Below are 27,154 nucleotides of genomic sequence, written 5' to 3' on the forward strand. Positions count from 1 at the left end.
TTAGTTGTCTATACTAATAATTGAAGGAAATGCAAAAATTTCGTTGGTGACAAGTTGCTGTTGTATGAAATTAAGTTGATGCTGAGTCACAGTGACCCCATGTGATAGAACAGAACTGCTGCATAAGGTTTGCTAAGCTATAATGTACAGATCTCCACGTCTTTTCTCCCACAGAATTACTGTAGGTTTGAACTGCCGACCTTTTGGTTAGCAGTCGAGTGTTTAAGCATTACGCCATCAGAGCTGCTAAATGAAAATAGAGATGTATTTTTTCACATCCAGGTTCAGAGACATCTTCAATTCCAGGTTAAGGGTCCCTGAAGTATGGAGTGTGTCAGCCTGCCTGCTCTTGGCAACCCTGTGATGACACATTAGTCCTCTGAGCTCCCTACTTGCTTGGCTTTGGCTCTCGGTAAATGGACACTGATGAGAAGTTGGTCAAAGGAACATAGGCAGGTTCCCCTTCCTCTTACCTGTGGTACTGTCACTTAGTCTGTCTTTATTTTCCCGGATTGAACTGATCTCAGCCTGTTGAAACACAAACATGACTTAAAAGAATATTCCTCACTGTACTATGGACAGAAGACTCAAGTAGATTTTCCTCTGTGTGTTAACACAGAAAAGAGTTGGTGTTACCCTATCAAAAAAACAAAACAAAACAAAAAAAAAAAAACCTAGAAAATCTTAAGAATATGATATTTTAAACTACAAGTGAATAAAAGTGACAGTTATCTATTAAAGATAATTAAATTATAAAATATGAGAACCTCTAGAGAGTGTACTCTCCAAATATTTTTCAGAAATTTCATGAGTATGATAGAGATATATTTTAAGATTGCAATAATTTTACCTAATCACTATGGAGTCTGTTTATCTGAAACTCGAAATAGGAAAATATTCCTATTATGATGAAAACTAGGAGTTATAACCATTTAGTTTATACATTGGTTAAAATATATTAAAAGTGTATTTTTTAGCTTTATCATTTACCTGCTATTAACTGTTTATTAATCTTTCTAAGAGAAAAGATAATAAATAAGACTTGCTGATTAAGATAATTTTACAAAGGAATAAACATTTTTATGCTCCTGGACCAACAACTGATGCCCTAAAGATTTCTTCTAATCTTTTACCCCTGAATATCTGTTAATATATTGCAAAAGTTCTTGTACCTTCAAAGCCATTCTCTCATTTCAAAATGAAATGTGTAAATACCTATTTTTAAGAAGAAAGATAATATCCAGTGACTTGCCAGAAGTTAGTGTTTCATCTACATGAGCCACAGGCAATGATAAGAGAGATCATTTTTCAGTAAAAAGAACATTTTGTGAAGGTCTAAATACTAAACATAAAGTAGCTTATTTTTGGCAAGTCTTTATCTTTACAAAAAGCTCTTCTTTCACTTAAAAAAATATTTATTTTTATTTTCCAACTACATTAAGCACACTCAGTTTTATCCCTTCATTGTATTTACAATACAATGAAGGAGGTTTGACATATACAAGTGTGAAACCAACATCACAAAATATCTTGATTTACCATCTTACCATCACTTCTAAAAGGCATCATAGCCAATCACCATCCACCACCCTCCTGGGCAACCATTGCTCTCTCATGCCCATTTTCTAGAATTCCTATAAATGGAATGATTATCAGGACTCTTTTGTGTCTGCCTTCTTACACTTACCATGATGATTCACATTTGATGTTGCTTATACAGCAGTTTGTCCCTTTTTATTGCTGAGTAGTATTCCATTATCTGGATATACCTCATTTTGTTTATTCATTCACTTATTGATGGACATTTGTGTTGTTTTTGCTTTTGCAGTCTTCTGAATAAAGCTGCTATAAACAATGTGTGTAAGATTCTATGTAGGCATACATTTTCATTTCTTTCGAGTAAATACTTGTGTGTAGAATGACCAGATCATATATGGAAGGCAGATGTTTAACTTTTAAAGTAACTACCAAACCACTTTCCAAAGCTGCTGTACTAGTTTACTGTCCTACTAGCAGAGGGTGAGAGTTCTATTTCCTCTACATTCTTGCCAAACTTGGCACTTTTAGTCTTTCTAACTGTTGTTAGATGCTGTCATATCCAATGCATAGCAACCCCATGTGGAAGGGTGTAACTGCCCCATAAGAGTTTCTTAGCTGTGATTTTTATAGAAGCAGACTACCAGGTCTTCTCCTGCAGAGCTGCTGGGGGAGTTTGAAATGCCAACCTTTAGGTTAGCAGCCAAGTATTTAACCACTGTGCTACCAGGTAGCCCTCCTTTTCTAACTTTAGCCATTCTAAATAAGTGTCATTTATATCTTATTTTGTTTTAGAAAAGAAATTCTTCTATGGTCTACTTCTAAAAATCATAATTTGTGGTATTATTCTTTGGAATGCATTACTTAATTTGTGCCACAACTAGAGTAGAAGATACTAGGATATTAATAGAAACAACATAAATTCTTTGCCTTGCCTTACATACATACTCATCTTAAGAATTTAATAATAAAGTCTAGTTGAAGTGAAGGAAATGATAAGATGATAGATAATTGTTCAGATCAATATGCAGCCAAGTTAAAAGGAATTTATCTTTAGTAATTCTTAGACTTGATGGCAAATAACAACAACAACAACAACAAATTCTTAGATGGAGGAAAGTAATTATATATTTGGAACATTTCATTTTAACAACTACAACTTTTACTTTCTTTCCAAGTACACTTTCCTAGCAGTTGTTAGGTAAGCAGATGGTGAATTGAAATATACTCCCACTTCCTTAAAATACTTAGCAACTACCTTTAGAACCCTAATGAATCCTCAAAGGTAGAATGAAGATTTTCTGAAATTTTTGGAAATTTCTACAATAAATACCCATTACCTATAGTCAGAAAACAACTTTAATTAAAAATATACAATTACTTTTCAGTTATGATTTCAGAGAAAAAGAAAAAGCTACTTTTCTTTTGATTGGCATTATACCAACTCAATGTGGGTTAAACCTGTTATAAGGCAAGTTGTTATATTTGTTTTTTTTTTTTTTAAATGAAGAAAACTAATTATCATTAACAACATAACTTGCTCACCCTACTCTTTTCTTTATGGGGTCCATGCTAGGAAAAATATTCAAGGGGTCTTTCTTGGTGACAAGGTGGTAAAGCAGTGACCCAGGTACATGTTCTGTTTCTCCCAGTGTTGTATAAATTAAACAAATTTATGTCGTGTATCGTAAAGTTCAGTAGCAAAACTGAACACAGAAAAGATATACTACCTTGAAGGGTGGTTCTGTAAAAAATACTGAGTCCTTTCCAGAAAGTGGTGTTGAAGTTATTGATCTTGGGGAAGACACATCACTCAACTAGAAAAACAAAATGAAAACCATCAATAAAGAACGCTTCTTCAAAGCCTTTTCATCACTATTAAGAACCAACCTATTTAAGTGATGTAAATAGACCTAACAGTAATTATCTTTAAACCAAAATCAATCCCATTGCCATCAAGTCGAATTCTGATGCATAGGGTTTCCAAGGTTGAAATCTTTACGGAAGCAGACTATTGTATGTTTGAACTACCCACCATTTGGTGAGTAGCCAAATGTGTAACCGCTGTGCCACCAGGCCTCCTCTTTTACCTTCCATTAGTTCAAGGATGACATCCTTTCAAATGCAATTCAGCTACCTCACACACTTTTTGAAAGCTGGAAGGGTATAACAAAATAACTTTCCTTCAACATCAACTAGAGTCAATTTTGAAAATCTAAAAACTTCTATTGCAGTGGTTTGAAAATATGCTGAAATGAATTTAAATTATTTATTACTACCATCTGAATAATGGTTATTCTGTTTGGGGCTTATGGTTTTTTAACTAGGCCCCGCCTGTTTTCATTAGCTACTTTATGGATTTGGTGCTTCCTCCTCTATGCAGTAGTCGCTGTGAGTACAGAAATGAAAACTACTTTAATGTTACCCAATCTTAAATGTAACTAGAAAGGCAAATACACCTTAGCAATGGTTTCAGAAATCAAATAAAATTCATTTTCAACTAATTGCCTCAAATGCTACCCATCCCCACCCCTACTCCAGCTCATAATATAAACAACTAAAAATAAAATGGAGTTCATTATCTTAAGGAAAAAAAAATTCTGTCAAGTTTTTGGGAAATTTCCTTGAGGTTTTTTAAAAAGCTACCATTCAATTCTTTAGTTTTGACAAATAGGAGTCAATGTAATTTCCATACTAATGATCAAGATTCTTCATGTTACAATTTCTAATTGAAAACCATTAACAAAACATTGAAATATGTATTTAAGGGCAGTTCTAAAGTATTCCTATTCCTTTTTTCTGACCTAGTCACAAATGACATAATTATAGCTTTGTTGCTTTATGTTTGTTGACTGTTTATTTTTTACCTGGGTAGGACTGATAGGAGGTGGTGGAGCTTTGCGTTTTTTTGGAGTTCCACTTCTTTCTGAGCTTATTTTAGAGACTTGATCATGCTGAAAGTTATCACAGTCCAAAGAATGGAGGTGGGTTAGTCAGGTTAGTAAAGTCTGAGCAAGTAGCTTCATCAAACAAATAAGAAACACCTCAACAACTCATGCATTTCTTACTTTATCAAGATCTGAAATCTGCTACCAACATAAAAATAAGTAATACGCATGCTCCAAGTTTTTTCTAGCAGCCCATGCTTTAATTGCAGGAAAATAAAAACATAGGACAAACCAGGTGAAGTTGGTGGTGCAGAACCAGGCAAGTAAGGATGAAGAGTCATCCACCACAATTTAGAACCCAGAACACATTCCCAGTCTAGCTTTACACTGTAATGCAAAGGGGTGGTATTTCCTCCACATCCCCTTTATTTAAAGAAGATAACTATGGAGGAAAAATGAAGAGCCTCCTCTCTGAAGGTTATGAATAAATACATAACATTGTTGTTGTTGTTATTTGCCCTCCAGTCAGCCCCGACTCATAGCGACCCTTCCTTGGGTTTCCGAGGCAGTATCACTACGGAAGTAGGATTGCCCAACCTTCCTTCCGAGGAGTGGCTGGTGGGAGCTCTGGTAGCATAGTGGCTAAGACACTTGCCTGCTAACCAGAGGGCTGGCAGTTCAAACCCATCAGCCACTCCTGGGAAGGAAGGTTGGGCAATCCTACTTCCGTAGTGATACTGCCTCGGAAACCCAAGGAGGGGTCGCTATGAGTCAGGGCTGACTCGACGGCACATAACAACAACATACATAACATAGTTAGCATTTAATTAATTCCATGTTGAGTATTTACTCTTTATAATTTTTTCAAGGACTTTAATGTATAAATAAAAAGTACAGCAGCCAAGTATATGTTTTATCATTAATAAATAGATATTAACTAAATATAAGTTTGGGAAAAACTCCAAAATAACAGGGCAAACTTGTCAAACAGTTTCAACTCTGCAAAATAGTAGATGAGATCTTAGAAAAGCTTCAATTAAAATAACAGGAAAAAAACAAAACAAAACAAAAGCCTCTTATTTTCATTAAACGTGTTAACATTTCCATGGCTGTGGATCAGTAGTCCATGTGATATTTCAAGTATTTAAAATATTGTTATTCAGTCTCAGAGCTGAAGTCACATTAAATATTTTCACACCAGTAGGAAGAATTAGTATATTTTGGAAGAAGATATATAAGTAGCAGATTTAAAGTTACATGCTCTTAAAATCGGGTAAATCGTTAAGGAAATATTTACTACCTTATTACAATGAATCTATCTCTTCTTCCAAAGACATTTCAGTCCTAGGGTAGTTTCAATATAATCTGTATCACTGTTCTACTAGACCACAGAGTGGTTTCATATGAACATTTTCAAATTCCCACAACCAAAGAAGAAGAAAAAAAATTGTCACTTCCCCCAAAGATAAATACCTGCTTTGGTTTTGCTGGTGTCTTTAAATCTGTGGAGGAAAAGTGAAAAATGTAACTGTAAGAATCATAATGACTCATACCTATTTTGGGTGGGGACACACAGACACTAGCACTTCATTTTTCTTTAAGATCTTTTAAAAGAATAATAAAATATATCATATTGCACACATTCCTTTACCCTTTGGGGAAAATTAAGTGGATAAATTTAAAACAACACGGGCTATTTTCTTTCACATACCAGCATCCTGAGAGATTTTTGATAATAGAAGGCTTTGAATTCCTGCATTTTCTGAGAGTTTGGAATAATATAAGGCATTGTGTCCAAGAGAATCTACAAGGTTTAAATCTGCACCCTTTTTAATTAAGGCTTCCATGATGTTAGAGCTGCCAATTTCACAGGCCAGCATGAGAGCCGTTCTAGGGGAAAAAGGAGACAGCATATTAGTACTAATAAAATTTCTCTCCTGGGAAATCATGTTCACTTGTCTTGAAAACAGTGAAAAGGAGATTCAGCACAGCTAAAACTTTACTGCACTTAATCTTCTGGGAAATCCAAAATGGAGTGTGATCAATATGAAGCTGTTCTGGTTGTGGGCTGTTGAGCCAATCCCAACTCATGGTGATCCTATACCACAGAGTAGAACCGCCCCTAGTTTCCAGGGTTGCAATCTTAACCAGAGCAAATTGCCAGGTCTCTTCTCCCGTGGCACTGCTGGTGGCTTTAAACAAGCAATATCTGGGTTAGCAACAGAGTGCTTAACCATTGTACCACCAGAGCTCCTTAAGATGAAATTAGGTGGTGGCTTTCTAAAACTTTAGATCAAATCAAACAAACCACATTCAGTCAAAAAAAAAAATATATATATCTTTGATACTATTTGACATAATATGATGAAATTCACAATGATGGGTACAATTTTCGTCCTCTCCCCTCAAGCATTTTAAAGTACCTAAATACTGAGCAGCTGTGAGTTGGAATTGACTGCACAGTGATGGGCTTGGTTTTTTGATTTGACACATTGCTAAGACTATTTTTAAAAAGCAACCAATATGTTCACTTATATCTACTCAGAGTGATACTACATTGGATGACAACTTATGTAGTATGACAAGTCACAGGAAATGGCCTATTCACATCACAGTTAGCAATGATGCCCACGAGGTCTGGGAAAATCATTTTCTTAATGTCAAAAGGGATTCTTGATTATCAAAGGCAAAACATTTTTTAAAAAGTAGCAAACCACTTTATAATCAATCACTTAAAAGAAGATATACTTGTGATTGTTTTAGGAGCCTCTGAGAACGTTACCACTGACGTCATGTCTGATTGATTGGGTGGTACCTTCCATTTTTGTCCCTGGAATTGACATCTGCTCCATGATCCAGAAGGAAGCGGCAGACCTCACTGTGGCCATTTTGTACTGCGAGAATCAGTGGTATATTCCCATCCTAGGCAACAAATTCAGAGGAAGGAATTAACTCAGACACCAAAACCCAGAGTTGCAAAGGCCCTTTCTCCATCTATTCCTGCATTGTACTGCTGCTCTTACATTTGATCCACCATGATATTTTGTATCCCTACAGGGCCACTGTTCTATCTTGGCACAACTCTTCTTACGCAGTTGCACTGTTAGCTTTTCCCCAGGAACCTGAGCCTCTTGGGCTGCGTGTTCCCTTGACAATCACTCAGTCTGGGTGACGATATGAGAGATGGTAGAAGACTACGTGCATAAGGGATAAAGTCAAGTTTATCATGATGGTTGTGGAGGAAAACAAAGACTTGGTCCCACAGCCCTCCAAGGAGCACCAGTGAACTCCACGTCCCCGGCCACTCCACTGCATATCCTCTCACCACCTTAAAGCAGTCGCAGTACACTCCGACTCACGGTGAGCTGTGTGTCACAGCAGAGCTGTGCTCCATAGGGTTTTCAGTGGTTGATTTTTTGGGAAGTAGATCAACAGGACTTTCTTCCAAGGCCCCTCTAAGTGGACGTGAACTGCCAACCTTTCAGTTAACAGTTAAGCATGTTAACCATTGCTACCACCCAGAGACCCCTTTGTAATCTTGACGATTATCATAACATATTAAATGTATCAGTCTTTCCATCTCTCTCTTCATCTAGTCATGTCTCAGTGATAGACCAATAGGCTCTTCATTTACATTATGTTTTATAAATTAAGAGTCTATTGGTCTGTTAGGAGCTCTGGTGGCGCAGTGCCTAAGGCATTAAGGCTGCTAATCAGAAGGCTGGTGGTTTAAACCCACCAGCCACTCCTCAGAAGGAAGGCTGGGCAACCTACTTCCATAATGATACCACCTCAGAGACCTAAGAAAGGGTCGCTATGAGTTGGGTCCAACTCGATGGCAGTATGTTTGTTTGTTTTTAAATTGGTCTATTACTGAGACATGACTAGATAAAGAAAGAGATGGAATGAATCATCTGGTTGGTATGTTAATGAAAACTGAAAATCCATTTGGGAAAAAAGAAAACTAGATCATATAAACTAACTCAGGTAGATGAAGAATTTAAACATATTATATAAAACAAAAAGAAAAGAATATATGGGTGAGTACTTCCATAAACCATGAACTGTCGAAAGAACAAACAAATCTCTTTTGGAGGAAATCAAGCCAGAATGCTTCCTAGAAGTGAGGATGGTGAGAGTTTGTCTCAGGTACTCTGGACATGTGATCAGGGGGACCAGTTCTTGGAGAAGGATATTACACTTGGTAAAACAGAGGGTCAGTGAAAAAGAGCAAGACACTCAAGGAAATGCATTGACACAGTGACTGTAACAATGGGCTCAAAGATATCAGTGATCGTGAGAACGTGACAGGACCGGGCAGCGTTTCTTCCTACTGTACATTGGGTTGCTGTAAGTTGCAACCAACTCAGTAGCATTTAACAACAAATTTCCATAATCTTAGAGAGAGGGGCTTTTCTTAAAATGACAGAAGCCATAAAGAAAAGCTGTTATCCTGTTCCCTCCTGGAATAGACCCCACAAATGGAGTGGGTAACGATTTATAAAGTAAAAGCATCCCAATTTGCAAAGGGAAAAGATAAGTTATGACACATCCAGTTATTTAAAAACACAGTTTTTAATAATACAATTGCTGCTTAATGACTAGGCTTCCTTTTAAAGTAGAATGTGAGACAAATTTCTAAGAAATTATCTCTGTGATGTTACACTCTTTCCTAGTTATAAAGCACTGAGCATCAGGCAGAGTGAATTTATTTAGGGATTTTATACATCTGCTTCACAGTATCCCCATATGTATACATATGCTTGTCAATTCCCAGGCTACAGCATGAACTATAATCTGGGAAGTAGGTCTGATTGTTGTTGTGTGCTGTCGATTGCATTCTGATTCATAATGACCATACAGGACAGAACAGAACTGCCCTATAAGGTTTCCGAGGCATTAATCTTTATGGGAGCAGATGACCAGGTCTTCCTTCCACAGAAGAAAAGCCATTTTTGGGTTTGAACTATAGATCTTCCTCTTAGCAGCTAAGCACTTAACCACTGCACCACCAAGTGTCCTTTGTATCCTTAAGGAAATAGGATGTTGCTGTTGTTATGGGCCATTGAGTCGGATCTGACTCATAGCGACCCCTCCTTGGGTTTCCAAGGCAGTATTACTATGGAAGTAGATTGCCCCATCTTCCTTCTGAGGAGTGGCTGGTGGGTTTGAACCACCAGCCTTCTGGTTAGCAGTCAAGTGCCTTAGGTACATGTAAATTTCTTCTCAAAATAGTCTGTGAGCTTAAAATAGACTACAAAGTGATGTTCAAAGTTGGGTTACCTAGTCAGGAGATTTCCATGGGATGCAGGGAAAAAAAAAAAAAAAAGAGAACTTCTAATTAGATTTATTTTTTAAAAATCAAGTAATTAATCTTCATTACACCGCTGCTTCTCAAAAGGAAGATGAGGTGATCACTTCTGTAAAGATTTACAGCTTCAGAAACCCAATGGGGGGTCACTATGAGTCAGAAATGACTCGATGGCAGTGAGTTTGGTTTTTGGTTTTGGTTTAGTATTTAATATCTAAGTTGATGGAAGAACGTTTCAGAAATATATATACAGGAGGAAGTGCATATTCCAATGTGTCTGTAATGGTTTAAGGACAAACGGGGAATATTATAAAAATCCGTTTTGCAGAACAGACTCTATGTTGAAAAGCAACATAATTTTGCCAAATATGTCCATCTCTGAAGCCTTTGTGAAGGAGCCCCGGTGGTACAAATGGTTAAGTGCCTGGCTGCTAACCAAAAGGTTGGATGGTTTGAACCTACCAAATGGCTGCATGGGAGAAAGACCTGGCATCTGTTCCTGTAAAGATTACAGCCCAGAAAACCCAATGGAGCAGTTCTGTTCTGTCACATGGGGTCACTATGAGCTGAAATCGATTCAATGGCACCTAACAACAATAGATTCTCAAAAGTATCCCACAGTGCTTTGCAAACCAGCATGTGCCTCCACTTGGTACTTACCAAATCCTTCGTGTTTGCGGGGCTTTTGTGCTCACAGAGAATTTGCACAGCCTGAAGGCAGCCCTGTGCAGCTGAGGGAAGGAAACACAAACACCACAGTGAATATAAAGCTATTCTCACAATCTGGGGTGTCAAACACATCTAGGAAGCAAATGTCATATCCTGCTCAGCCTGTATGGATTCACTCTAATTGCATTGAAGAGAAATAGTGTTGGGCAAGTTGAGTTTAAAGTTGGGCAAGAAGTTTTTAAAATTATTGCTTAATTTCAGAGTTATCTAATCCTAAAGCTAGTAACTGCAAGTTGCTTATAAGCAAACACGGTTTAGCTTTTAGTTGGACTTAGTTGTTTTGATAATTAACAATAAAAGAAATTTGTAAATCTAATCATCCCAGAGTTCAATGTCAGAGTCTTACCATTTGATGCTGTGTGACAGACAGTAAAGCAAAACAAATGAAATTGACTGACGTTAATAACCATCCCCAAATCAAAAGTCTGCATCACGTATTACCTGAAATCTACAAATGCTTGGGATTATCTCTTAGTTTAGACAAGAACTTTAAATTAGGTAAAATACAATAACCAAGATAATTGCAATGACTGGCAGCAGGCAGTTGATGAATTCTAGGTGTATTCCTGCAAGGTGTGGAACCCTCTTGCAATACACAATTTAGCCTTTGGTCTTGGCTCCTGAAAGCTGGACCCCACCTGAGGCCAATGAGTGGGCACTGACCAGCCCAACCAAGAGAGATCATCTGGAGTCCAATACTGATTAAGCTTCAGGAGGCATGATGTAATCTTTCATGTCCACATGGTGAGGTCAATGAAAGGCCTTAGAAGATGAAGGCTCAGTAGTACTTCCCAGGTAGAGAGAGTGTGAACATTTGCTCTCTGCTCTCAGGAAGGTAAGCACGTCCACTAGGGGCATTGACGCTCTGCATGGAGACCCTCTTGGACCTTGTATCCATTTTTTTCCTGCTAGCTTAACAATAGTCCTTTCCCTGGAGTTCATGAGTTGTTCCATTGGATTATGGTATGTAAGAAACAGACAAGGGGCCAGTGCCTGCTGACCCAACCCTGGGTGAATGGGGATAAGAGAAAAGGCTGTGTGGAGCAGCTGGGGTCTGTAATGACCAAGGAAGGGAAGTTCAGATTTCCAAACAACACAGCTGGCATATGGAGTAGACTCTCTTTTCTACCACACAGTGTCGCATTGCGGGTGGGTGATCTCAGCCTCTCTGGACTACTTTAATACAATTTGTGATGAAGGGAGGATCCACTAGCATGGACTCTGACAGCTCAATTCCTTGGTAAAACTTTAGGTGTTTTTTAAATCGAATATAATGGGAATGTCTAGGAATGACAACAGAGAATGAAAGCAGGAATAGTACAGTCAGGTTAATAGCTTGAATAGGAAAGTGAAAACTTGTTTTTTCTCATTACAGAGACAACAAATAAGGGAATGAAAGCTACCTGCATAATGTAAAGCTGTTTTTCCAGAGCCATCAATACTCTCAGCTGGGCATTTAGACTGCAAGACATAAAGAAATAAAAACACAGTGTTTTTTAAATAAAATGTTTTTAAGTAAAATAAATATAATAAATATTTAAATAAAATGTCAAATAAACTGCACACATTTGATTCAGCTCATCTTTTTTCCTGAAAGACATGATGCTATATATTAGAGAGGCTATACAAACAAATAAGCCCAGTTCTACAATCCAAGGTGTCCACAATCTCATATTTGGACCACGGGAGACTCATCTCCAAGTAACCAAGACACAGGGAAACAGTTACAGCTTTGCTGCTTCACTTGTCCCTTCCTCTCCCTGCATCAATACTCTCTCCCTCTCTACTGGATCATTCCCACAAGCCAACAAACATGGTCTACAAGCTCCTACCTTGATCCCACATTCTCTCCCATTTCTTGCTATAATTCTGTTTCCCTTCACAAAATTACCTTTCTCTTGTCTACACAATCATCATGTCCCTACATGCCTAAATCCAGTGGGTCTTTGCCCTAAAGACTTCCCAGAACTGGCCCTAGTCAAGGTCACCAAAAGCCACCATGTTTCCAAGGATAAGGAAATATGTATCCTCCTCTTCTTAACCACGGGAGCTCTGGTAGTGTAGTGCCTAAGGCACTTGACTGCTAACCAGAAGGCGGTGGTTCAAACCCACCAGGCACTCCTCAGAAGGAAGGTTGGGCAATGTATTTCCATAGTGATACTGCCTCGGAAACCCAAGGAGGGGTCGCTATGAGTTGGGTCCAGCTCAATGGCACATAACAACAACAACAACAACAACAACTTATTAACCCCTAGGAGCTCTGGTGTTGTAGTGCCTAAGGCATTTGACTGCTAACCAGAAGTCTGGTGGTTCAAACCCACCAGGCACTCCTCGGAAGGAAGGTTGGGCAATCTACTTCCGTAGTGATACCACCTTGGAAACCCAAGGAGGAGTCGCTATGAGTAGAATCAACTCAATGGCAGTGAGTTTTTTTTTTTTTTGTATCAATCCTCTCCTCCAAGCACTCCCGTCTCTCAACTCCTAGAACTCTGGCTCATCCTACCCGGATTCTCCTCCCACTGCTCTAACCTCTTCTCCTCCTAAAAATACCCAAAACCAAACCAGTTGCCACTGATTTGACTCCCAATTCATGGTGACCCCATGTGTGTCAGAGAAGACCTGTGCTCCACAGGGGTTTCAATGGCTGATTTTTCAGAAGTAGATTGACAGGGCTTTCTTCAAAGGCACTTCCAGTTAGCACCACCCAAGGACCCATAGCCAAATGCACCAAATGCAAAACTTTGGGAAGGGGGTTTTCTCAGTGCTCAGTACTGGGATCCTGCCTCCTCACTCTCCAAGCTCTCTTCCTCGGTGATCTTGTCTGCACCCGTAGCTTGAAATACCATCTAGAAGGTGATAACTCACAAATGTGTACCTTAACAAACAACAATAATATACGTTATGTAAGTATTATTTATCATATACTGGATGCCAGAAAAGAGTTTGAAACCTGCTACTGAATGTACACTAGCTAAAGCGACGAGAAGAAATGATGAAGTAAAAGATCTGAACAGGAGATTTCAAAGGGTACCTTGAGAAGGCAAAGTAAAGTACTATAATGAAATGTGCAAAGAAACTGCAATAGAAAACCAAAAGGGAAGAACACACTTGATGTTCATTTCTCAAACTGAAGGAAACAAAGAAACAATTTCAAGGCTCGAGTTGCAATACTGAAGAATTCTATGCCTAGAATGTTGAATGATGCAGGAAGCATCAAAGGAAGATGGAAGGAGTGCCCAGTCACTGGACCAAAAAGAACTAGTCAACTTTCAAACATTTCCAGAGGTAGCATATGATCAAGACCAATGGTACTAAAGGAAGAATTCCTAGCTGCACTGAAGATGCTGATGAAAAACAAGGCTCCAGGTATTGATGATGGGATGTTTCAAAAAACAGATGCAGCACTAGAAGTGCTCACTTGTCTATGCCATGAAATTCAGAAGGCAGCTAGCTACCCGGCTAACCAAAGAAATAAATATTTGTGCCCATTCCAAAGAAAGGTGATCCAACAGAATGTAGAAATTATCAAGCAATATCATTAATACTACACTCAAGTAAAATTTTGCTAAAAAAACAGTTGCAGAATACATTCACTGCGAACTGCCAGAAATTCAGGCTGGATTCAGAAGACCTAGAAAGTGGATTATCATCGCTGATGTCTTATGGATCTTGGCTGAAAGCAAAGAATACCAGAAAGATGTTTACCCATGTTTTATTGACTATGCAAAGGCATTCAGCTGTTTGGATCTTAACAAATTATGGATGACACTGCCAAAGATAGGCATTCCAGAACACTTAATCGTGCTCATGAGGAACATGTATGTAGACTAAGAGGCAGTCCTTCTAACAGAACAAGGGGACATTGCATAGCTTAAAATCAGGAAAGGTGTGTGTCAGGGTTGTTTACCCTTTCACTATGCTTAATCTGCATGCTGAACAAATAATCTGAGAAACTGGACTATATGAAGAAGAAACAGCATCAGGATTGGAACAGGATTCATGAAACTGTGATATGCAGATGACACACATGCTTCCTTGCAGAAAGTGAAGAGGACTTGAAGCACTTACTGATGAAGATCAAAGACTACAGCTTTCAATATGGATTACAACTCAATATAAAACAAAAAGCCTCACAACTGGGCTAATAAGCAACATTATGATAAATGATAATCTTTTCTAAAGATTGACGTTGTCAAGGATTTCATTTCACTTGGCTCCACAACCAACAGCCATGGAAGGAACAGCCAAGAAATCAAACACCATATTGCATTGAGCAAATCTGTTGCAAAAGATCTCTTTAAAGTGTTAAAGAGGAAAGATATCACTTTGAAGACTAAGGTGTACCTGATCAAACTATGGTATTTTCAATTGCCTCATATGCATGCTAAAGCTGGACAATGAATAAGGAAGTTTGAAGAAGAATTTATGCATTTGAGTTGTGGTGTTGGCTAAGAATATTGAATATACCATGGACTGACAGAAGAAACAAATGCATCCTGGAAGAACTACAACCAGAATGCTCTTTAGAGGTGAGGATGGCATACTTTGGACATGTTATCAGGAAGGAACAATTCCTGGAGAAATATATCATGCTTGTTAAAGTAGAGAGTCAGTGAAAAAGAGGAAGACCCTCAATGACAGACTGACACAGTGGCTACAACAGTGGCCTCACACATCGCATCACTGTGAGGATGATGCAGGACTGAGCAATGTTTCATTCTGTTGTACACAGGCAGGGTCACTATGACTCAGAACTAGATTGATGACACCTAATAAGCACGAGCTGTTCTCTACCAGGCAATGTTCAAAGAATTCCTTTAAGACAGTTAACAAGCCTACTTAGTACGATTAAGTCCATTTTCAAAAAAAGAAACTGAGGCACAAAGAAGTAATTCACCCATTTCACAGTAAGTAGCAGAGCTCGGTTTCAAACTGAGACAGACTGGGCTACAGCTTGCATTCCTGCCTATACACAACAGATATCATCTCTAAGCAGTTGGTTTAATAGCCCACTGCTGCCTACACATCTCCACCCTGGTATCTCACAAGCACCTCAAACACAGCACAGCCAAAACTTGGTTTCTCCTCACTCATGCCCAACCTAATGTTCCCAACTCTTTCCAGTCTCTGCCAATAACACCATAACACCATCATCAAACTAGTTAACAGGCCCCAAACTGTCAATCTCTAAGTTCTTCTTCACTTCCTCCCCCATCTAATCTACTACCTGGTCCTGCCAATTCTTCCTCTAAAATGTATCCTCGATCTCCCCTTATCCCCTCTCTGTATGGAGCTTAAATTCTAAAGCACTTGGTTTGTGGAAGGCTGTGATCTACAGTGGGACCCCAACTCCATTTTGAGTCTTGACATAAATTCAGATTCCATTTGAATTCAACAATGTGGCTATGCTTAGACAAGTCTGGGGCAAGCCCAAGGAGTGGCAATTTGTCTTCAGGAAGAATGTGGTTAAAAGTAGATTAACTAGTATGTAGAAAGGTGCTCACACAAAGAACTAGGGAACTAACCTGGGCATGTTCTTGACAATCAGAAGCTGTTATTGAAGTTGTTATCAAGGTTGGGGTTCTGATATTGTCTTGTAACTTCCTTGAATATGACTCAGAGTTGCTTGATCGTAAGTCATACCTCAACCACAATGTAAGGCAGGTAATCAAAATCCCAGAACTAATCCTGTAACTTTTTTAACCTGCAATTATGTATGTATTCCAATCACGGTCCTTTCCAGCTTCTGTGGTCATCCCTGCAACAGCGATTAATCAATCTACCACGAATTGTGATCTTGTGATGATTTTCTTTGTTCTCTATCATATATAACGAACACTATGACTTTAGAAAGCCTGACAAAGGAAGTTGGAAGGAATACACTGAGTCACTGTACCAAAAAGAATTGGTTGATATCCATCCATTTCAGCAGGTGGCATATGGTCAAGAACCAGTGGTATCGAAGGAAGAAGTTGATGCTCCACTGAAGGAATTGGTGAAAAACAAGGCTCCAGGGATTGATGGAATACCAACTGAGATGTTTCAACAAACGAATGCTGCACGAGAGGCACTCACTAGATTATGCCAAGAAATTTGGAAGACAGCTACCTGGCCAACTGACTGGAAGAGATCCATATCTGTACCCCTTCCAAAGAATGCAGAAATTATCAAACAATATCATTAATATCACATGCAAGTAAAATTTTGCTGAAGATAATTCAAGAATGATGGCAGCATTATATAGACAGAGAACTTCCAGAAATGCAAGCTGGATTCAGACGAGGACATGGAATGAGGGATATTATTGCTGATGTCAGATGTATCTTGGCTCAAAGCAAAGAATACTAGAAAGATGTTTACTAGTGTTTCATTGACTATGCAAATGCATTCAATTGTGTGGATCATAACAAATTATGGATAACAGTTCAAAGAATGAGAATTCCAGAACACTTGATTGTGGTCATCAGGTACCTGTGGAGGCTGTCATTGGAACAGAACAAGGGGATACTGCATGGTTTGAAATTAGGAATGGAGTGCGTCAGGATTGTGTCCTTTCACCATACTTATTCAATCTGTATTCTGAACAAATAATCCAAGAAACTGGACTATATGAAGAAGAGCATGGCATCAGGATTGGACAAAGACTCATTAACAATCTGTGATATGCAGATGACACAACTTTGCTTGCTGAAAGAGAGGATCACTTGACAAATTAATAATGAAGATTAAAGACTTCAGTCTGCAGTATGGATTACATCTCAACATAAAGAAAATGAAAGTTCTCACAATTGGGCCAATATGCAGCATCACAATAAATGGAGAAAAGATTGAAGCTCTTAAAGATTTCCTATTACTTGGTTCCATGGTCAACACTAATGGAAGCAGCAGTCAAGACATCAGATGATATACTGCACTGGGCAAATATGCTGCAAAAGACCTCTTTAAAGTCCTCAAGAGCAAATATGTCTTCTTGAAGACTAAGGTGCACCTAACCCAAGCCATGGTATTTTCAATTGCCTCATATACATGTGAGAGCTGGACAATGAACAAGGAAGATGGAAGAAGGGTTGATGCATTTCAGTTGTGGTGTTGGCAAAGACTTCTGAAAGTACCGTGGACTGCTAAAAGAACTAACAAATCTGTCCTGGAAGGAAGTGCAGCCAGAATGCTCCTTAGAAGAGAGAATGGCCAGACTTTGTCTCACCTACTTTGGCCATGTTGTCAGAAGGGACCATTCCCTGGAGAAGGACATCATGCTTGCTAAAGTGGAGGGTCAATGAAAAAGGGGAAGGCCCTCAACAAGATGAATTGACATGGTGGCTACAATGATGGGCTCAGGTATAGCAAGGATTGTGAGGTTGGCACAGGACCAGGCAGTGTTTTACTCTTTTGTACATAAGGGTGCTATGAGTTGGAGCTTTTGTACATAGCACCCTTATGTACAAAATTTTCTTTATGTTGAGATGTAATCCATACTGCAGACTGAAGTCTTTAATCTTCATTATTAATTTGTCAAGTGATCCTCTCTTTCAGCAAGCAAAGTTGTGTCATCTGCATATCACAGGTTGTTAATGAGTCTTTGTCCAATCCTGATGCCGTGCTCTTCTTCATATAGTCCAGTTTCTCAGATTATTTGGCACCTAACAACAACGACATGACTGTGATTCAGCGGATTCCACTAGTCTCTATACTGGGTACATGGTGATGGTTTCCCTTACGTGGATGTCTTTTTGTCTTGTTTTAGGACTGATAAAAGGGTCTCTACAGAACATTTTTCCCTAGCACAGCTACTACCACCCTAGTCTAAGCCAGCACTTCTCAGCTGGTGGGTTCCAATCGCCTCCTGATGGGTCTCCTTAGTTCCACTGTTTCACCCTTTAATCAATTCTCTGTATAACAGCGGAGTAATCTTCTTTAACTGTGAATGTCACTTCCTGTTTATAAGTCTCACAGGTGCCCATGGCAGTTAGAATTAACTACAGTCCACCTATCATGACTACCGGCCCTAAGAAACCCAGTCCCTGCATTCTGGGCCCTCTCCTCCTCACTTGCATGCCCTAGCCCCACTCTCTCTGGCTTTCTTCCTTCCCTGACCAGGGCCTTTGTCCTACCCTAGGCCTTGTCCTTGCTGTCTCATCTGTTTAGAATGCTTTCCCCTTAGGCATCCTTTCCAGTTCAGTTTAAATACCTCCTCCTCAGTAAGGATGCCCTGCTGGAGGTACTCACTTGGCTATGCCAAGAAATTTGAAAGACAACTGGACGGCACCAAATAACCGCCTCAGTAAGGCCTGCCCTGAGCACTGCCATCTTATAAGGAGAGAGTTCCTTAGTGCTCTGCAGTATTTAAATTGTGGTGAGATATGCGCAACAACACATTGGCCATTTCAATCATTTTTATGTGCACAATTCAGCAACATTAACTGTATTCACCATGCTCTGCAACCATCACCATTATTCATTTCCCAATTTTTTCATTACCCTTTCCTTAAGCTACAACTTCCCTTTTCCCTCTTCTTCCTCCCCTGGTAACCACTAATAAACTTTTGCCTCTATACATTTGGAATAGGCGTTATGTTGTTCGTGAGTGTATACTCAATGCTTGACACAGTACGTAGTGCCCAGGAAATACTTATTAGGAGAAAGGGTGGGAGGAATAATGGTCATCCAGTTCATTTGAATTTGAAGATTCTCACAAGACTCTATTTGTGCTCATTGCCTAGAGGAGGCAGAACTTTAAAATGGAGAAGGGAAGTATCTCCAGCAGACAGTGAGAGCAAAGACCCAGAGAGCTCAGTAAATGCAGAGGGTGTGTGGTAAGGGGATGCCGCTGTTGTTAGTTGCTGCTGAGCTGACACGTGTTACACAGTCGAACTGCTCCCTAAGGTTTTCAAGGCTGTGACCTTTTGGAAGCAGATCATTAGGTCTGTCTTTGGAAGTACCCGTGGGTGGGTTTGAACATCTAATCATCTAATCCAGGAGTTAATTCTCCTGGAATCCAGATTCTGGTTTCCATGGAGGTGGGGGTGACCCACCCCGGCCTCTGCCCTGAGGTGATCTTTTGAACCATGAGACTCAGCAGTTGTTCTAATTGTTAGGTGCCGTCTATTTGGTTCTGACTCATAGAGACTCTATGTATAACAGAACGAAACACTGCCCAGTCCTGCGCCATCCTCACAATCCTTGCTAGGCTTGAGCCCATAGTTGTAGCCACTGTATCAGTCCAACTCATGGAGGGTCTTCCATTTTTTTGCTGATGCTCTACTTTACCAAGCATGCTATCCTTCTCCAGGGAATGGTCCCTTCTGACAACATGACCAAAGTAGGTGAGACAAAGTCTGGGTCTCCTAAAAGTCACCTTTAAGTCAGACAATGTTGTTGTTGTTATGTGCCGTGAGTCGGATCTGGATCCCACTCATAGTGACCCCTCCTTGGAGTTCCAAGGCAGTAGCACTAGGGAAGTAGATTGCCCAACCTTTCTTCTGAGGAGTGGCTGGTGGGTTTGAACCACCAGCTTTCTGGTTAGCAGTCAAAGTGCCTTAGGCACTACGCCACTAGATCTCCTTAAGTCAAACAATAGTCTGGCTAATTAGTAAATAGTATTTTGCCTTGGGCATTGTGCTCTTTTGAAGAATTCTGTTTTAACAACTACCCAGAGAGAACAGTGTTGACCAGGTGGAAATTAGGGGAGGCAAGAACAGGCCACCTGAGAGTGAAGTGTCTGCCCTTCAGTGGTGAGAAGAATGGAGATCAAGTTCCAACTTACCATGCTTTGGCCTAATTTTAGAACAGTGCAAGGAACTGTTTAAGAGCTACAAAGATTCCAGAAAAAAACCAACCATTTGCATAACCAGATATAAAATTACATTAGAGGCTAGAATATCTGGTCCTTGCCCATGAGGATTTCCAGCTTGTCAGGTTAAGTCTTCTTTCAAATCAGAGCCAGATGCAAAGTCTGCAGAGCCAAACAGGGAGGGGATTGGAGATTTAAAACACAAATAAATAAAAGTAATTGAGGCCAGACTGAGGGTGTGGAGGCGGGGCACTTGAGCAAGTCACTGTTGTCATTTATCCAAAGTGCATGGTCCCAGAGGAGGCAGATAAGGAAAGTTTTCTTTTCACTGTTTTCAGGAGGAAGTCACATAAGGCAGCACCACAGGAGTGCACGTATTTGTCTTGAATTTAGCTTCAAAGACCTGCTAAGGTTAAGCATTCCTAGCATTGGTGGTAGCTTGCATCATGTAATGCAAGACAAGAAGCTGTGTGATCCACAGAGCATGAAAAGTTGAAGAATGTGACCACATTTCTTCATTAAAATTGCAAAGGCAAATTAGTGCAAGATGCTCGCTCCCAAACAGTGCTTGGGAAGGCGGAGACAACGGTTAAACAGAACACAGGCCTCCCAACACATATTTCATTGCTCCATGCTGTTCCTGAAAACAGCCAGCTTACATTTTGGATGCCAACAGCTGGGGGTCACTGTACAGACCGCTATTGGGAGTTTAAGAAATACTCATCTTTAAGAATTTATGAAAGCTGTCATTTTCAAGGATCATCGTAAACTTCCTGGCAAGGTTACTGAACCCAGGAGTTGACTTAAAATGATAAAGAAGGATAAAACCAAGCACTTCAACAAAAACCAAGAACTATAAGCCCATCACGTTACACTCAAGGAAATAGTGATTGAAATTTTAGTGGCTGCATTCTACGAACAATTTAAAGAGAGAATGACAGTAAGATAAGGCAGTGGTCATCAAAAGTCTCCCAACAGCACAAAAGAGTTTGAAAAATGGGCTTATTTAGGAGGCACAATCTTTCAGGAAATAAAAAGAAGGGCTAAGTGAAGGGGAGGAAAAGTCTGGGTTCCAGGAAGACAGAGTCTGTGGAAACAATCTTCTGGGAAGTCATTTCAGTAAAGAAGCTTCTTAGGAAACCCACGGTTCGGGGATAGTGTTTAAAGGAGTGTGCATGGTGGGAGGGGGCATTTCTTCTCTCAGAAAACACTAGTTTAAACTTTTGAAAATGACACATTTACAAGTTTAAGTTGTCACTACTTTACCTGAAGGAGCTTCCTGACGCATTCATGATGACTGTTCTTGGCTGCGAGGTGCAAAGCGCTGTGTCCTAAAGGGGTTTGAAAAAGAAAATTGGGGGAAAAAAAAGACCACACATTTTTAATCTCTTTCTTATCTCCGTAATGAAGACAACTATGCGGAAATAAAATGTTCTCCAACAAAGAAGGAATTGTTGCTCTTCAGAAGTAAGGTGGGGAGCAGCAAACACTCCATCCACCAGATAAGATTCACAGACCGCCCCAAGTGCCACTCTCCTGGGGCACAGTTAAGTTCTAGGCTATAGCTTTGTGGTGTGTTCAAGTTCTTCTTACAGCTATCAATATGGCCAATATCCCATCCATACCAGGCAGGGCCACCCCATGCCTGGGAACCCAAAAAAGACAGCCCAGCCCACAGGCCAGCAAAGAAAATACCAAAGACCTATTTGCTTAAAGATGTTTACTTGTGTTTTACTGACTACTTTTGACCTGTCATTTTTCTCTCTTCCAAATATGCTCTAAGCCCCTGAACGGAAATTACCTGGACTTTGCAGATTCTCAAAGTTCACATGTAGGAGGGAAAGAGTTGTAAAAACAACAATAAAACACTATCAAAGTAGCATTTCTTTACTAGAATACAACTCCAGTATGATGGATTTGACATTTCTGTGGTCAAATTTAGGAAACCCTAATGCTATACTGGGAGCTCTGGTGGCATAATGCCTAAGGCATTTGACTGCTAACCAGAAGACTGGTGGTTCAAACCCACCAGGCACTCCTCAGAAGGAAGACTGGGCAATCTACATCTGTGGAGATACTGCCTCAGAAACCCAAGGAGGGGTCACTGAGTTGGGACCGACTCGACAGCAATGAGGTTTTTTTTTTTTTTCCTTTAAATGCTATACTTGGAATCTCTGGATGATGCAAATAGTGAATGTGCTTGGCTGTTAACCAAGAGTTTGGAGGTTTGAGTCCACTCAGAAAGGCGTGGCAATCTATTTCTGAAAAATGAGCCATTGAAAACCCTATGGAGCACAGTTCTGCTCTGACACACATGAGGTCACCGTGAGTTAGAGTCAACCTAAGGACAACTGGTTTAATGCTACACCCAACCGCCTCATCTATGTTTGTTGTTGTTGGGTGCCGTCGAGTCATCTCCAACTCATAGGAACCTTATGCACAGCAGAACGAAACACCACCTGGTCCTGCGCCAGCTCCATGATCCTTGCTGTACTTGAGCCCATCGCTGCAGACACTGTGTCACTCCATCTTGTTGAGGGCCTTCCCCTCTTTCATCAACCCTCCACCCTACCAAGCATGACATCCTTCTCCAGAGAATGGTCTCTTCTGACAACACGACCAAAGTATGTGAGACAAAGTCTGGCCATTCTCTCTTCCAAGGAGCATTCTGGCCACACCTCTTCCATCTATAATGAGCCTACAGAATTTCTATGGAAGAAGTGTCTAGGGGCAGCCTAAAGAGCAGGAGTGTGGCTAATAGACCCCAGAGCCTTTGCCACTGCTCTTTGCCTAGCCTGGATTTCTTTTCCTAGGATAACCAAAAAGCCAGCTCCCTCGTCTCCTTCAGATGTTAACCAAAATGTCACCTTCTGGATGAGGCCTTTCCTGAACTCCGCAGTTAAAATTCCAGTTCTTTCCTAATGCTTTCATCCCAACTCCTTGCTTTTTTTTTTCCCCCCATAGCATCTAGCACCTCCTAAGATTCCTTCTCATGCCTCTCTCTCTCTCTACACACACACACACACACACACACACAAATTATGTAGTTAATTGTTTTTTTTTCCTCACTAAAATGCAAGCTCAATGAGGACAGCAGTTGTCTTTCCTATTCCTTGCCATATCCCGAGCCTACAAAAACATAGGTGGCGCATAGTAGGGTCTCTATAGATACTTGTGAATTTGAGGCAGAACCCAAACCAGTTGCCAGCCAGTCAATTCAGACTCCTGGTGACACCATGCGTGTCTGAGTAGGCCTGCACTCCACAGGGCTTTCAGGGTTGATTTTTGAGAAGCTGATCACAGGCCTTTCTTTGAAGAGCCTTTGGGTGGAATCCAACAGACAACCTTTTGGTTAGCTGTGAGCATGTCAGCCAGATGAGTCACCCAGGGACTCCAATTTGAAGCAGAGGGTATGTTAATTTCAAGTGGCTGGAGTTGGGAGAGGTATGGGAACCATAGGTACCACTACCAGCCAACCCAGTACACCTAGTGAACTCATAAATCCTGCATCTCCCAAACTATGTAACCAAGATACTCCCTCTGTACTCCACTCCCATCCATGTAACATGTGTAAACAGTCTACACTTTGGGACATAGCTTAAAGCATTATTTCTCAACTTTAGCACTGTTGACTTTAAACTGGATAATTCTTTGCTATAGGGGCTGTCTTGTACATTTTAAGATGTTAAGCAGCATCTCTGGCCTCTAGCCACTAGATATCTAGTTGTGATGATCAAAATTATCTTCAGACATTGCCAGATGTTACCTGGGGGTTCTTAGCCCCCAGCTGAGAACGACTGACTTAGAGGAACAACTTCTTTTATATGGTGGCCCAGTCCCAAAATATCATTTCTCCTTTCTGAATTGTTTTCATTCTCTTGGAATTATTCTCACTAACTACAAATCCACTAATCAGACTTGGATTCACAATCAATACCCATGGAAGCAACAGTCGAGAAATCAAATGACATACCGCACTAGGCAAATCTGCTGCAGAATTACTGATGCTTTTGAATTGTGGTGCTGGCAAACAATACCGAAAATCCCATGGTTTGCAAGAGCAAACGAATCTGTCCTGGAAGAAGTACAGCTGGAATGCTCCTTAGGAGCCAGAATGGCTAGACCTGGTCTCTCATGTTGTCAGAAGGGACTATTCCCTGGAGTAGGATATCAGCATAAAAGGGCAAGACCCTCAACAAAATGGATCAATAAAGTGGCTGCAACGATGGGCATAGCAATAATTGTGAGGATGGTGCAGAACCAAGAGGTGTTTCATTTTGTTGTACATAGGGTCACTATGAGTCAGAACCAACTCGACAGCACTTAACAACAACACATGGCTAAGAAACATCATATTTTTAAATTAAAGAGTTATAACACTGGGGTAGTTAAGGTTGTGCATCAACTTGGCTGGGCCTGGATGTAGTTATTCCCCATGATGTGACTGGTAATCAACTCTAGGTGGATTCTTCTGTGAACAGCTTTGTAGCTGCCTTGTGGATGTGATCTACTTCTAGTATATAAGAAGAAGCCTTGACAAAGGTCTCGAGCTTTTGGCACAACTGGATCTTGCATTTGGCCAAGTCAAAATTTAAAGAGTATGTGTGAGGGGAGTGCTTTAGAGTGGGCAGAACTTAGAGGGACAGGGATCCTTCTCTGCCATACTAAAAGCAAAACAATGCCTAGGATTAGGAAATGAAGCAAAACGGACCCTTGGAAGACAAAGATCTTTACCTCCTCTCCCCTTGTATACCCTGGGAGATTTCCCTCTTCAGGGGATGTAGAACACTTAACAGTAGGGGGTCAGTTATATTAATAATGAAGTAGGCTTTGGTGAGCTAGCTTGCACCTTGACCTTCATTCATCCCACTGGTTCTAAACACAAGCACACTTAAGAATTTTAAGCAATTGCGTTACAAATGACCTTCTGGAACACATCCTGATGGTAAGTTAGACATTGTTCATACCATGTATGCAATGCATTAGTTTTTGTCTGTGCCACAGACAAAAGCTATTCGACATCAACAGCCCCCATTTGAAAACACTGCAACGTTCTCCAAAGACAACATGGTAGGGGAATTTTAAATAAAAACTTAATGTAAATAATAGGCTTTCCATTTTGCTTCAAATGTTCTAGTCATACGTGGAAGTAAGTTGTTGTACTTCTGGAGAAGTGAACTTCTTTTATTCCCTAGCTCTGGGATGTGTTTTCCTAACCAGCAGCAGAAAAGTATTTTTCACTTAAAACAGTCTCAAAATCCAAATGACACATCATTCCCTGGACACTATTACACTGAAGTGAGATGTCTCTCACTACTAACATTAAAACAAAATTCTCTCTCCAAATGTGAAATATGCTAGACACAATATATTTTATTAGTGACAGAATCTTGCTGTAATGAAATGATGCATTAAGTCTGGCTTCCATACAATCTGGTTTTATCTAGAATATCACAGAGCAATTTCCCTATAGGCAAATAAAAAGGGCAACTCTAATTCTAGTGCATTCCACAAAGTTTTACTTGCAGGTAAAAGTGTCAGTACTATTTACAAGCCAGAGTCCCTGGATGGTACAAATGGTTATCATGCTTGGCTGCTAACCAATAGGTTGGAGGTTTGAATCCATCCAGGGACACTTCAGAAGAAGGGCTTGGCATCTGACTTCCAAAAACTTGGACACCGAAAACTCCATAGAACGCAGCTCTACTCTGGCACATGTGGGGTTAACAAAAGTAGGAATCAACTCAGTGCAACTGTTTTACTCATAAGTCAAGAATCTTGGACCATTATAGGTGTATGTTCATAATACTATTACTGAGATTTGAGGTAGGATGGCCCAGTAGCCCCAGACACAGAGTACCCTTCTCCAAACCACCTCAGACAATGACTGTTCAATTTTTAAGGTCCTTGAAGAAATAGGGAAGAATTAATATAATAGTGTGGTAGTTAAGTTTGTGTGTCACCTTGGCTGGGCCTACTTGAGTGCCTGGCAGCTGGATGTAATATTCCCCATGGTGAGACTGGTAATCAATGCCATAGTTGAATCTACTGTGAGCAGCTGAGTAGCTGCCTTAGGGATACAGTCTGCTTCCTGGATATAAGGAGAAGCCTTGGAGAACAGTAGCTAGCTTATGGCACACTTGAACCCTGCGTGTAGTTTGAGTTGTTGTTCAGCAGCCTGCCATGCTCTGTAGACCTTGGGACTTTCAACGGATTTGAATGAATGGTCTGCCGTGTGGTTTGGTAACATGAGGACTGTGTGTGCCTTTTTACTTGTCAACCTTGGGCTTGTCAGCCTCAGCAGCCAGAAGCTGTCTCAGTGAAGAAAAGCCTCAAGCTTCAGTGGGCTGAGAGCAGGAGGCAGAGCTGAAGCCCAAGGTTGAGGGGCTTTCAACCAGCCCCTATAGCCTGGCACTTTGAACTTGGACTTAAAGTCTCCAAACTGTAAGAGAATAAAGACCTGTTTCTTCAAGCCATCCCATTTGTGGTATTTCTGTTAGAGCAGCACTAGGTAACCAAAACAGATAGTATTAATTATGTGTGACTTAGAAAATATTTTTTGAGTATACATGAAAATGTTTAAACCTGGAACAGGCTCTGTTTGCCAGGGTCAGCAAGGACATACAAGAGGCTGACAACAGGAAAGGAGACAGGTGGTGAGTGTGTAAGTGCTGTCAACTAGTGAATAGAGGAGTACAGCACAGTACCTTGCCTGTATAGATAACATACAAAGAAAACAAAAATTGTGGGCAAGTCACTCCAACATATAATCAGCAATTAAATATAAGCACAAAAATGTCACAATGCAATGGTCCTATAAGTTTATGTGAATGATCAGAATTCCCAGGTGTATAGTAGAGCTGACAAGGGGCAAGGTTGTGGTCACTGCTTGGTCACAGC

At 40.2% G+C, this 27,154-nt stretch overlaps 1 protein-coding gene across 1 annotated transcript in view; it reads right to left on the minus strand.

Annotated features, from left to right (window-relative positions):
* RAI14 (retinoic acid induced 14) overlaps positions 1 to 27,154 on the minus strand; it is a 93,300-nt gene that overhangs the window by 16,343 nt on the left and 49,803 nt on the right. Inside the window, exons 4-12 of the mRNA XM_007957831.2 lie at positions 21,521 to 21,585; positions 11,868 to 11,925; positions 10,396 to 10,466; positions 7,240 to 7,346; positions 6,136 to 6,314; positions 5,898 to 5,926; positions 4,404 to 4,490; positions 3,267 to 3,353; positions 474 to 528 (exon numbers count right to left, since the gene is read on the minus strand). Of these exons, the coding sequence (XP_007956022.2) occupies positions 474 to 528; positions 3,267 to 3,353; positions 4,404 to 4,490; positions 5,898 to 5,926; positions 6,136 to 6,314; positions 7,240 to 7,346; positions 10,396 to 10,466; positions 11,868 to 11,925; positions 21,521 to 21,585 (738 nt within the window). The remainder of the gene's footprint in view (positions 1 to 473; positions 529 to 3,266; positions 3,354 to 4,403; positions 4,491 to 5,897; positions 5,927 to 6,135; positions 6,315 to 7,239; positions 7,347 to 10,395; positions 10,467 to 11,867; positions 11,926 to 21,520; positions 21,586 to 27,154) is intronic.

This window comes from Orycteropus afer, unplaced genomic scaffold, assembly GCF_000298275.1.
Source record: "Orycteropus afer afer isolate SDZICR_OR568_19922 unplaced genomic scaffold, OryAfe1.0 scaffold00804, whole genome shotgun sequence".
Lineage (NCBI taxonomy): Eukaryota > Metazoa > Chordata > Mammalia > Tubulidentata > Orycteropodidae > Orycteropus > Orycteropus afer.